The 12,155-nt window shown below is 48.9% G+C and overlaps 3 protein-coding genes across 3 annotated transcripts; all 3 read left to right on the top strand.

Moving 5' to 3' along the window:
• Window positions 1-1,909: 1,909 nt before the first annotated feature.
• LAJ45_09454 (uncharacterized protein) lies at window positions 1,910-2,789 on the top strand (the record flags this gene model as incomplete). Its single annotated transcript, XM_046118997.1, has 3 exons — window positions 1,910-2,040; window positions 2,222-2,278; window positions 2,717-2,789. The coding sequence occupies 3 exons, from the start codon at window positions 1,910-1,912 to the stop codon at window positions 2,787-2,789; spliced, it is 261 nt and encodes an 86-aa protein (XP_045967812.1).
• Window positions 2,790-2,798: 9 nt separating this feature from the next.
• Window positions 2,799-3,547, top strand: LAJ45_09453 (uncharacterized protein; the record flags this gene model as incomplete). Its single annotated transcript, XM_046118996.1, has 4 exons — window positions 2,799-2,856; window positions 3,043-3,138; window positions 3,200-3,321; window positions 3,497-3,547. 4 exons carry the CDS (start codon window positions 2,799-2,801, stop codon window positions 3,545-3,547), a joined length of 327 nt encoding a protein of 108 aa, XP_045967811.1.
• A 4,876-nt stretch (window positions 3,548-8,423) lies between these two features.
• On the top strand, window positions 8,424-10,681 carry LAJ45_09452 (uncharacterized protein; the record flags this gene model as incomplete). The annotated part of the gene is made up of 5 exons (XM_046118995.1): window positions 8,424-8,857; window positions 9,021-9,689; window positions 9,765-9,845; window positions 9,912-10,159; window positions 10,227-10,681. The coding sequence occupies 5 exons, from the start codon at window positions 8,424-8,426 to the stop codon at window positions 10,679-10,681; spliced, it is 1,887 nt and encodes a 628-aa protein (XP_045967810.1).
• Between the last annotated feature and the right edge of the window lie 1,474 nt (window positions 10,682-12,155).

Genomic DNA, 12,155 nt, shown 5'->3' with positions numbered 1-12,155 from the left:
GGAAAAAGGGTTTGTTTTGCACCCGGCCATACCAGCCTCTCTCCCTCTTTCTATGCCCGATGAGGATAGAGCATCTACGAAAAGGGGGCGAGAAGAGAAAGGGTTGTTGCCAAGCCTCCCCGCGAATCACGTAGAACTAACCCCCCTAGTTATGCATAGAATGTTCAGTGGTAGATGACACGATGACTAATGGTCGTATTGTAAGGAACTGACTGACTCGGTTCTCTCCCCAATATCTGCCAATGATCCAACATCCCGTTCTTTCTGAACCACCAACCTCCCCACCAGGCCTCCGGTGTGTGTGTGTGGGTGTGTGAGAGAGAGAGTGTGTGTGTGTGGGCACAGGTATGGTAGGTAGGTATGAGAGGTAAGTATGAGGTAGGGGGAACTGTGATTGCTCCTGCCTATGTATTGATTGTTACATGGCACTTTTCTTTTGCTCAGCAGCCGCCTGGCAAACAGGGCTGAGGGTGGGTGAGAAGGAAGGGAAGGGGGAGAGCAAAGGAAGGAAGAAATGAGCAACAAGGCGATACCCACAAACAAGTGAGCAGGTGGGTGTGTATGTTATGTACCTATGTGAGTGGTCATCATCACTCGCTCAGTCGGAAGAACAATCCCCTTTCTTCCTCTTGATTTGTATGGCATGCCACAGCTGTTGTCTTGGACTGCCAAACAGATGATCGTTTTGAGCGTGGCGGTTTTGTTACGCTTTTGGCTGAAGGCGTGGCAAATTACCACGGCGGCGCGAGGAAACTCGACTCCTGCCTTTGGCTGACTAACATGGATATGGATGGATACGCCGGTTGTGAAGCCATACAATCCATACACAATGTCCTCATGTTGATTGCACTCAACCATTGCCCCCTCCAATGAAATTGTAAATACCCACGCGAAGGAGGTTGCTATTTTTCGAATATGGCCGAGGCTACCTACCTGGCTCGCTCCCACCAGGTTTGTCGTTGCAAAAATTGCTTAACTTCATGTACTACCGGTACATATCTCTCTCTCCATTTTGTGCCTGTAACCATGTAGGCAGAGTACTACACCCCCATGTTGCACCAGCCGCCTGAAGGGAGGATGGATGTAGCAACCAGGCCAATGCTGCTGCTGCTGCTGATACACCTGCTGAGGAAAGATGCTACATACACCCTATTTTAATGATCCTTGGACGTGGGCCTCTTGTAGAGCAATTGCCGCAGCCGGGCACCTGAGCGAAAAAAAAAAAAGAGAAAAAGTGAGGGTGAAAGAGATTTCCTCCCGCCTGCAGGCTTTGCTGTGTTTCCTATCAAATCTTATCCTCGAGATGTATCATAATAGATTGTCTGCTCTGTGTGGGTAGATACGGTAGAGTGGTTCGTCGTAGCAGACAGCCCATACAAACATCCATTCATGCATACTTCCGAGCTAGAACGTCTTCGGAAGCCGCCAAGCCGTCTGTATTGCTGACTAACATCCTTCCAACTGGTGCCCGATAATTCGAGCGCCGAGCTTAAGCACAGACCAACGCGAACTTCCCATGGCGAGTACGGCAAACACTGTGGCCAGGCGAACTCGAATCGTTTGATACATTTTTCACGAGTTTGCTGCTCGAGAATTTGCTTGCAATATGCTTACATGTACATAATTCCGCTGCCTGCGTATCCCAGCTACAAACAGCCCATACACATCTCCCTCCCCTACATGAAATTACATACCAGTACGCACACCACCACCACTGCGCGCAGCTCGACGCCCGTCATGGTTGCTTGCTGGGCGGTAGGCGGTGGTGGTGGGGTTAGGGGAAGAATGCGGCATACTGTGCTCTAATTGGGTGGCTGGGCCTGCTGTGGTGCTGCTACGTGCTAATTAACCCCATAGGCAAATTTGGGTGGGCCTTGCTAACTAACTGCTGTGTGTGCCTTTCCCCCGAATGAGACGGGGTGATCTGAGGTCTGCCCACAGCATAAGGTCTCCCACTCCCACTGTTTTTTCTTCCCACCCAACCTGTACTGTGTTCTCTCTCTCTCATCTTTCCCTCACTGCCCCATACATCCCACTGCTGTGAGTAAGTCTCCTCCCTCCCAAATTTTCCCCCTTCACCAAAAAATTTCCCCCCTACAAAATTGCCCTCTACCATTTCTCTCTTGTTGCTACAAGGCGATAAGATAGGGATAGTGTCCCACCCCCATCCCCACTCCACAACCATACATAACGACTGACATCGAATTTTCGTAATTATCAGAATCGACACTTCTTTGCACGGTTTATTCTGTGCTGTGATTCTCATCTCGTTTGAAAGGTTTGTTGTCTCCTCTCTTCCATTTTGTTGTTGTCGGTTCTCTATTAGCGTTCCCCCTACTATTCTTCTCCCTTCGAGCCTCGCATACACGAGGCGAGTTAAGCGACGACGACGGTTTCTGTCGTCTTGCGCTCTTGCCTTTTTGGCTGCCCACGCTTTCTTGCTTTTTTCTCTCCATCTTCCCCCCCCTTATGATAGTATCATTATTTGAGGGTAAAACAAAAATTTGTATCTGCCGATATCTATTCTAGAAATCTCAATTCCCTTTTCCCAATGACGATCCGCATCATTCTTTCTTGTTCCGCCAACAACCACCTTTTCATTCCGTCCTTCTCATCCGCTTTCTTGTTTTTTTGTCGCTAGCATTCGTCATCCCGTTCGCTTTTTTCCTAGGCGTTCTTGACTAACACCCTCCCTCTCTCTTCCTCCCATCCACAGACGCGCTACTAAAACATTCGCGTCTCCCCGTACAACTTCCATCATCACCAACACCATTCTCATCACCAAATAAACCACAGAGATGCCACGCACAGAGAAAGCCCGTAATAAGCCCGTCAAGGGAGCCAAGAAGAAGAAGGGTATGTTATCTCCCCATCAACTTCTGTGTTCGTTTTTCATGCCATTGCCGCTGCTTATCATCATTGGATGATGGATGATGATGATTCATCCCGCACTCGATGAGATGAGATGGCGGTGATGAAACGGAATGCAGAAAACCACCCAATCGATCGGTTCATTGCTAACATCCTTTTCTTGTCCTCCAGACCCCAATGCCCCTAAGCGTGGTCTCTCCGCCTATATGTTCTTCGCCAACGAACAGCGTGAGAACGTCCGCTCTGAGAACCCCGGCATTGCCTTCGGTAAGTAACTTCCTTCAATTGACCCCCTTATCCATTGAAACCCATCCTAACCTTTTTACAGGTCAAGTCGGCAAAGTTCTTGGTGAGCGCTGGAAGGCCCTGACCCCTCTGCAACGGAAACCATACGAGGACAAGGCCCAGACCGATAAGGAGCGCTACGAAAAGCAGAAGGCGGCCTACCTTGTAAGTCCACCCGCGCCCGTCAAAATGGACGACAAACCCACTATCACTAGCACAAGACCAAGAAGAAGAAATGCCAGCCCTGTCGTCTAGCAATATTGTCTTGTTTTCTTTGTTTTTTCATGTTTTTCATTTCTTGCTCTGAAAGTCGCAAGGCCATCATAGCTGACACGATAAGGAGGAACAGTCTGCGGCTCCCGAGGATGAAGAAGAGGAGGACGACGACTAGATTTTCGGTTCGTTCGTTGCCCGGGCAGAAAGGGGGAAATTTTAAAAGAACAAAGTGGGAAAAGAAATAATATAAACTCTTTTTTCCTCGCTAGTTTTTTTTGCTTCTCTTGCTGCCATTTTCTTGCTGCTTCGTTGTTGGGGTGTTGTTCTGTTGCCTTTTTTTTTTTATCTATAATTGCAGTAAACTTTAGTTCTCTCGTCTTCGTCTCTGTTTCATTTTCTCATTTTTTTTTATATTTTTTACTCTCGAGCTTTCACTCATCCTCCCGCGCCTCCTCGTCCCCCCGCCACCCCCTCCTCCGCTCCTATTCATATTAGTTTCGGGGGGTTCAACAACCTCTATATTTATTTTTTCTTTTCTTCGGCGGCATTCCCGCCGCCGGCGAGGAGTCGGAGAGAGAGAGAGGGGTGTGGGAAGAATGAGTGAGAGGAGATGATTGAATGCTCGCCTCATCCGGGAGTTTTTTATAAAAGCATTGGCATATCGGAGTCGGGAAGGGGGGTGGGTGGGGGGGCGGAGGAGAGGAAGAGGCGGGGGAATTATCTTAAAGTCTAAAAAAATGTAGCCGTTGATCTCGGTGGGGGGTGGAAGGGTTGAATGGGACGGAAAAGAGGGTCAATGATGTAGGATACGTTTTCTGTGCTACGAATGAAAACGGATATGGTTGCTGTTGATATTTGTGTGATCATTTTTTTGAACGTGTGGGGGGGAGGGGGGGAGGAGGAGGAGGATAAGGGTGATTTAATATATACTGTACTATACAATACCTGCCATTGATTGCATTCTTTCGAGTATGTATCTCTCTAGCTGATTTGTTCTTAAACTCCTCACGTCGCCGAGTCGTGATGAAGTTCTTGCACTGTCTTTGTTTGCACCTTCTCGGCGGCTCCATAATACACTACCACTATGGAGGTACTACTGCTACTACTGCTAGATAGAGTACCACCACAGGGCACTCGCATGTAGATGCCCCCATACTTTACATCACCGCCCAGCCCTGCTACATCATAACTCAGGCGTAACTTCTCCTTACTTCTCCCTTAAGTTCGATCTAATCCCCTGGTACGGTAACTCCCTGACCGCCCACGTGCACAAGGGCTTGCGCCATTCTCGCGTGGGAAGGGAACTAGGGGAAACGCGTCGGCATGTGATCGCGCGCGCGACGGTGACGGTCGGATGTGTGCAGCTCCGGGGGTGTGGGAGATTTGGGGGTTGGGTTGGGGTCATGGACGATCACTCAGGTTTGTGGAATGGGTAGGGGACTCTAGGGTAGGGTAGAATGTCTCAGTCGGGTTGGAGTATCTACCACCAACTTAGCCTGCACGATTTTTCTTTCGGACTTGGGCTTGCTGGATATGGAGTGTGCTCGTGTGATGTGATATGAGGCCAGGACGAAATAGAACCCCGAGTGAGGAAGTGAGTTAGGAAATGATGCCAAGGGCGACCGACGGACGGAGTGAAAAATAGAGGCAGAGATTTATGAAGATGAGGGTACCTACACGATGGTACTACTCTAAAAAGTATTTACTCTCCAACACGAAGTACTAGTACTCGTATACCAGGGTAAGAACCAAAAAATGCAAGTGACGGAAACAGTAATGATTTGTATGAGAGATCACCGCCACCCCATACAAATAATCCTTGCCCTGAGAAACTGCATTTTCTGGTTCTTTTCGTGGTAAACGAGTACTTGGATTCGGGGGGAAACCCCAAAGAAGGGAATATTCTGGTTCAGGAGTACTGAGGAGTTTGTACCTGTCTGTACCTAACCTACCAACGGGTTTTGTTCGTGACCCCAACTGCCGGTAGGCAGCACGCACATAATAAACGCGTCATGCAACCAAGCGAGGACTCTTCCCCTTGATTAGCGGAGATTTCAACCAACAGCCATGTAGCGTCTAGCTGTTGTTTGAGTGTGGAGGACATAGGAAGGGAAGGAACAGAGGAAGGGGGCGAGGTTTTGTTCCCTCTCTTCTGTCTCTCGCCCCTCACGGCTCTCGTCCCCGCATTCAAAAAAAAAAAAGAAAAAAATAAATAAGGATATAGAAAGAAAAAGTAAAAACGTATCAAGGATTTTCTCTTCAAGCCCGAGGCGGTAGAACGAAAGAAGGCAGTAGAAAAACCTGAAACTAAGGGGAAGAATAAAAATAAGGTCATCTGTTCGTTTCCTGTCAGATTTTGTCCGTTATTGCTCGCCTTACCCATCGTCGGATCATATCACTCAGGGAGCGAGAACTGAGTATGGTTACGTACTCAGCGTCATTGTCGTACTCATATATGATGAGGGATCCCATCCCGCCCAGACTAGAATTTCTCCCACACATCTGAAGATGGGGAAGTGGTTTCGCAATTCGCATCTTGACCTCAATCGGGAGGTGAGGCTGTACCCTACAGTGATCACGGGCACCTGGGGGTCAGGGGAATAATCACATCGGTCGAATTCTTTTGCAAGCGGAGGAAAACGGAGCCAACTTTTTTTCCTTCCCTCTCTCACTCTTCTCCCTTTCGTTCGTTTCTGATGGAGAGAGAGAAAAAAAAGAGAGGGGAGAGGGAGGAAATGGGTTTATTACGATGGCGCGGTTTCCGCTGTTCTACTCTACCTGTAGGTAGGTAGGCAGGCAAGGTACTCTACCCTATGCACAGGTACATATACTGACAATTTGGGTATAGCAGAAGCGATTCTTCCGGTCCGTCATTTCTGCGATACCTGCCATGCGATATAGAAGATGTCTACCCCGCCATACATTGGTTTCCTTCTGATGGCTTACTGATGCTCTGATGGACCGCCGGATGGCCGCTTGATGACTTGCTGGAGATAGGTTGGGGGTGGGTGGGGTGGTTCTTCACTGATGGGATTCGTGGCGGGCAGCCCGTCATCGGAATCTCAAGTTAGGGGAGAACGAATCGAGGATTAGGCCCTTGGGAAATCATCGATTTCTTTTTTGGAATACCCGTAAGGTGCTGTTATTCTATATTGCTTACCTACATGCCCTTAATGTGCAGGCAGGTCACTGCTAGGCTGCCTATGACGATGGTTCGGATTTAGTCCTCGAGCAGAGACTGGTGCCGGTTATTATACTCATGCCGGGCACGGTGCACCGGAAGGTAGGTGCCTGTCTTTGCCTACTCTTCTCCGCCGGGGCGGCGCCGCCAGGGGCACCACGTTTGCATTCGTGTTTGGTGGTTTTGATTTTCTCTGTGGCGGCGTTCTCACAGAGATCGTGGATTGGAAACACATTGCAGACTGGGACTTGAGTGCTATCCCACGATCCGCCACAACCCTGCAGCCGTTGACAGAAAACCCCACCACCACCCTAGGTGGACTGCATGTGATGGTACGTTTTTTCTGGGTTGTTTCTCCCATTCTTTTGTTTTTTTCCCTACACCTCGCTTTCCCACGCGAATTGGGTTTTACCTTGATGTTGGATGTTCGTCTCTCTAACGATGGGATAGGGTCAAGTATTTGTATTTTGTTTTCCCTGGTTTTGTACTCTTCTGGTTGTCCATGTTCATAGGGTTCCTGCATAACAAAGAGAAAAAAATACATACGCCATCATTCGCCGACTGGAATATTGTTGAGCCTGTTGGACTATTACTCAAGTCATGTTACCAAGAAAGATGATTTTTCCTTTTTTTTCTCCTTCAGAGAAACCCGTCCTTTCCGCGCCGCAGATCTAAATCCCGGGAGAAGAAACCGATTTGCCTGGTTTCTCTGCTGTGGCTGGATGGAATTGAGGGCCGGGAGAGAGAAATAGAGAGAGTACAGTTTCAATTCTCGGAAGTTTTTTAGGTCAGGGAACATGATCGCTCGATCGGAAGGAGATCATTGCGGATATGCGCAGGAATTTCTTGTGATCTTGGGAAAGAGCGATATATCTTGTTGCTGACCGGTTTCACGAGAGCCTTCTATGCTGGTGGAGGTTAGAAGGCGGTGGAGAAGGGTGGGTTATCTGGGTGGGGTAAGAAGGCACCCAAGTAAACCAATGCTGAAAGTACTCAATCGATGATGCAGCAACAGCGTGGCCCTATCAGAATCAATTTCGTCAACAAACGGCCGCAGGGTCAGATATATACTACCATACGAAGGGGGGACGGTTGCAAAGTTGGACTACGATTTCGCTTACTGTTGGTCAGTGGGATCGCTAGCGAGCGGCGCACCTCGCGGGGTTTTTTATGGATGCTGATGCTTGCTGCTGCTTGCTGCTTGCTTCTGCATGAAACTGGAGCTCCGCTCGCCGAAAGTTCTCCCCCACACCTCCGGTCTAAGGCTTGTGCGTGCCTTGGTTTGGGCATGATTCTGGTAGTGGTCAGAGCAGGGAGGGTGCACCTCGAATCCAATTGGTGAAGGGTACAGTAACTTTTTTTGTCCATCGTTGAGAGCCAGTCACAACCAGACGTTTACATCCCTATGGGCCCTCTGCAGCAGGCTCTCTGGAAAAGACAGTTCAGAACCAGCGGGGAGTATTGACGCTAAAAGTGGTGATGCATTGATAACCACATTCTCCTCGTACTCTGCCAGACACGTCAGAGCCCACCTTGACCTGGAGCCGCATGGTAACATCCCCTCTTTCAAAGGGCAGCTAGGCTGTCAGCCCGCCTCGAGAGATATTACATTATCTGGTCGGTCCGCACCCTTCACACGGAGGGTCTAAAAACAGCTCGTTCGGCGTTGAGATTTCGACTTTTTTCTTTCCTTCGTTTTCGTGTGTGTTCCGAAATTGCTCCATGGCCAGCAAGCTTTAAAGATCAACCCTCGACCCATCCAAAGAAACCAATTCGACCACCGAAAAAAATATCCAAAAATATATTTTCTTAAAAAAAAAAAAAAAAAAGAGGATACATCCAATAAAGAAAAAGGATCTCGCTTGTTCCGATGGCTGACAGGTCGGCTATATTCGGTGTTCTCACCACCTCAGCCATTGCAGGGACCATCGCAGAATCCCTTCATCGCTACACTGATGACCTTCCAGAGGACTCTTCGCGTGATATTCGTGGTGTTTTTAACTGTCTACTTGACATCAAAGCCATATTGAGGGATCTCGATCTAGCATTTCAAGACCCTCGGTTCAATCGCTCATCGCGAGAGTTGCTGGACGACATTGAACTGGGTATTGGAAGCTGCTCCAGGAGCTTGAGGGAATTGGATGTTATTGTGGCACGATACACATCTGGGAGACGGCTAGCGAGTGCAAGAAGGGCATGGTACGAAATACAGGAGAGCTTTCATAAAGCAGATGGATATGCTCTTGTTGGAAGATTGGAAGTTCACAAGACGTTCTTGTTGCAGTTGAAGGGCATTCTTCAATTGTAATTATTTCACCCATCTTTTTTTTTTTTTTAAGTAGCCAATTGATCTGCTACCCCGCGTTTCAACTCGGTTGTTTCGGGAGGCTTGCGGGATTGGATCGTCGTTTTGTCTCACTCGGTCTTGGCGATGGTATCAGCATTGCTAACCTTTAAGCCCTTCTAGTAAAAACGGTACTGGTCGGACCGAGACACACCGCACGAAGGAGAAGGTGAAGTACCATGGCGAGAGCCACGAGCGTGCTGCCAGGCAAGTCCGTGACATGGAGGACCATCGAAGACGCTATCCAGAAGAGAAGACATATGTCTACAGATGCCCGGCACCAGTTCCTTCACCTCCTTATGACGCACCTCAGCAACAACGCCGGACCTATGTTCCCCCTGGAACATTTCCACCGACACCACCCATGGAGCCACAGAGGAGGAGTTTCACCCCAGGTGTTGGATTGACGACGTCGTTCCCGCCCACACCACCTATGGAGCCGCTTAGGTATCACCATATGTCATCTCCGCATGGATCTTCCCACGGATCTACCCACGGATCCGTCCATGGATCCTCTCATGGGTCTCCCCATGGGTCCGTTCATGGGTCGAGGCCTATGTCACCTGAGACACCAATGACGCCTCCCAGTAGGTATGCACCACCACCAGCACCATCACCAATGTCGTCTCCTGCCGGAAGGTCGAGGGGAAGTGGTGGTCTTGGTAGTGCCCTTGCTGCCGTGCCCGGATCCAAACCAAGCTGGTGGAACGGTATCTCCGATGTGCCAGCCCCTGGAAATGTCAGTCCAGTAAGCAGCGGCGGTAGCAGTGGTGGTAGCAGCTCTGGATCAAGGTACAAATCTCCCGTACCGCGCGGTTCGAAGATCGTCGTGAAGGATTTGAGTGTTAATTCGTTATTGTGGCGTAGGAATGTTGAGGGTTCGCAATGCTTTGGGATGCCTATGGACTCGTTGAGTATGGCGAGGGAGGAGATTGAGATCATCAAAGTGTATGTTTTATTTCTCTTCCAATTTTCTGCTCTATGGAATTTTTCTTGCTAATGCTATCGTTGCAGCGAATTTGATAACGACCTTACTCTCCGTCTCTATCGCGATGAAAGTAGCGATGCAGCCAAAGTAGTATGCACCATCGGCCCGCAATTCGGCGTCGGTTCAGGCGACTACTTCAACCAGCGCTCCGCACCAAACAAGTTCCAAACATTCATCGATGCCAGTCTCCTCACAGTCAGCCGAGCAGGCAGCAGCCTACACCTCAAGAGACGTGGAATCATGTGGGCGTGTCTCTACTTCACCGACATCGAGAGTATGCCTCCCCCAATCAAAACTAACCCGTCCAACCGATCATTTCACTAACAAAAATCTCTTGGCAGACATGGTCCTTTTCTACCACACCTTCCTCGCCTTACGCTTCAACGGGCCCAACGCACCAAGCCCCAAAAAGTCCGAATACTGGCTCGATGGCGAAGAGCTCCTCTTCTCAGCCGAGATCGACGACGCCGGCTACCCACACCTCCTGCGCGTCCTGCGGGACCGCGACTCAGGCGTCGTCCGCCTCGCGTCGGCTAACGTCGAGGGCGAGTTCACGGATAGCACTGTCTGGACTGCGTTCATCACGGACTACATTGGACAGCCAGAGTGGATGCACTGCTCAAGATCGAACAAGATTGTGCTCCGTACTATGAGGCAGTTTGCGTTTACGGACTACTTTGACACGAATACGTGGAAGAACTTTGAGTTGAGGTTTATGGTACCCGGTGATGCGAAGGCGTTTGAGACGGTCATTAATGAGTTGAGGGTGCCGGCTGTTGGGGGTACTCCGTACTAAAAAAATAGGGATTGTGGGCAGATGGATGAAGGACGAAAAAAAAAAGAGGAGTGGTTTTTCCTTGCACTCGCTTGTTGGTTCCTTTTGTTTCTCTAATTTGGTCTGGATTTTGGATTTTGGATCTTGGGTTTCTGCTTTTTGGAAAGGGGCAGCGGGTGGGAAATGCGTTTATACCTTGACGACTGTAACGCGACTATGAATACGGTGTTTGGATTTTGTCTATTTTTCTGCTTTTATCAACTTATTTTGGGGGAATATTTATTTTTACTTCCTGTTTTTCTCTTTTTTATTTTATTCCCTTTATTCCCCTAGGCGCAAAAGCTAGTCTTTCTGGAACCCGTCTTTTTCTCCGTTCGCTTTTATCATCACCTTCTATTTGTCTGGCCGTCTGTGTTTTATCTGTGTTGGGTCTTTTTTATTTTTATTTTATTTACTACCCTAACCACCCCCCCTCTAGCTTACCCTTATTAGTACTATTAAGTCTTGTATTTTCTGACGTATATCCTATTTCTCTTCTCTTCGATTCAATTGGCTGTTGGATGGCTGGATCTACGATTTTGTTGTTAGTAGCTTCTGTAGGGAGGAGGAGGCGGAGGAGGAGGGGGGGATGTGTTACATACTGAATACTTACTTTACTCACTTACTACTTACTATTCCACTCTACATGCCACTCTACTTTGTGCCTGACTGACGTGCACTTTCCCCCTCTACCCACCACTAGACAACATCCCCTCCCAAGAAGAAAAAAAAAAAACTGCCAACAACGGCCAACCCCACACACGCACGCACACACACACACACACACACACACACAAGAAACCCAAGATCGAGAAAGCATCCCCATCTCCAAACCTCGTGTGGTGTGCATCCAACCCGGGATGGGGATCGAATCTACAATTGCAAGGCCACAAGGCTGAAACACTTCACCCTCTACCTCTACCACCGATGCGGCGGGCCAAAAATAAAACCTAAATAGTGGTAGTGGCCTAAGGGTTGCATGCGAGTATGAATTAAACAAAAAACAAAAACCTATATAGTGGGTTGGTGGGTTGGGTGTAGAGTAGAGATATAGTATGTAGGTGGTGGTGTTTCGATCAGATGTCACGATCATGGCCAGAGCCTAAAATGTTGTACATACCCGTGTTGGGGGCGGCGGGGGTTGTGGTGGGGACGCTCGGGGATAGAGAGGTGGAAGGGGAGGGGTGGAGGGGTAGAGTAGTAGTGGTAGTAGTAGTAGAGGGGTACTGACAGAGGCAGAGTACCTACGTAGTGCTAGTAGGTAGAGCAATAGTAGGTAGGACAATAGTAGTGGAGGTACGTAGTAGAACTGCCATGCTACAGATCGCGAGATAAGCGATATGCTACCTAGAGTACTAAGCTACTATTACTCACGATGGTAGCCAGATACAGACTAACAGATATAGTACTCCATGTATTTACCAGGTCCCACCCAGGTCCCCGGGAGTTGGGAGTT

This window comes from Morchella importuna (assembly GCF_003444635.1).
Source record: "Morchella importuna strain M04M26 chromosome Unknown Morimp01GS036, whole genome shotgun sequence".
NCBI lineage: Eukaryota > Fungi > Ascomycota > Pezizomycetes > Pezizales > Morchellaceae > Morchella > Morchella importuna.
Note: the sequence above shows the minus strand (reverse complement) of the source record. Positions and strands in the feature narration are given on the sequence as shown.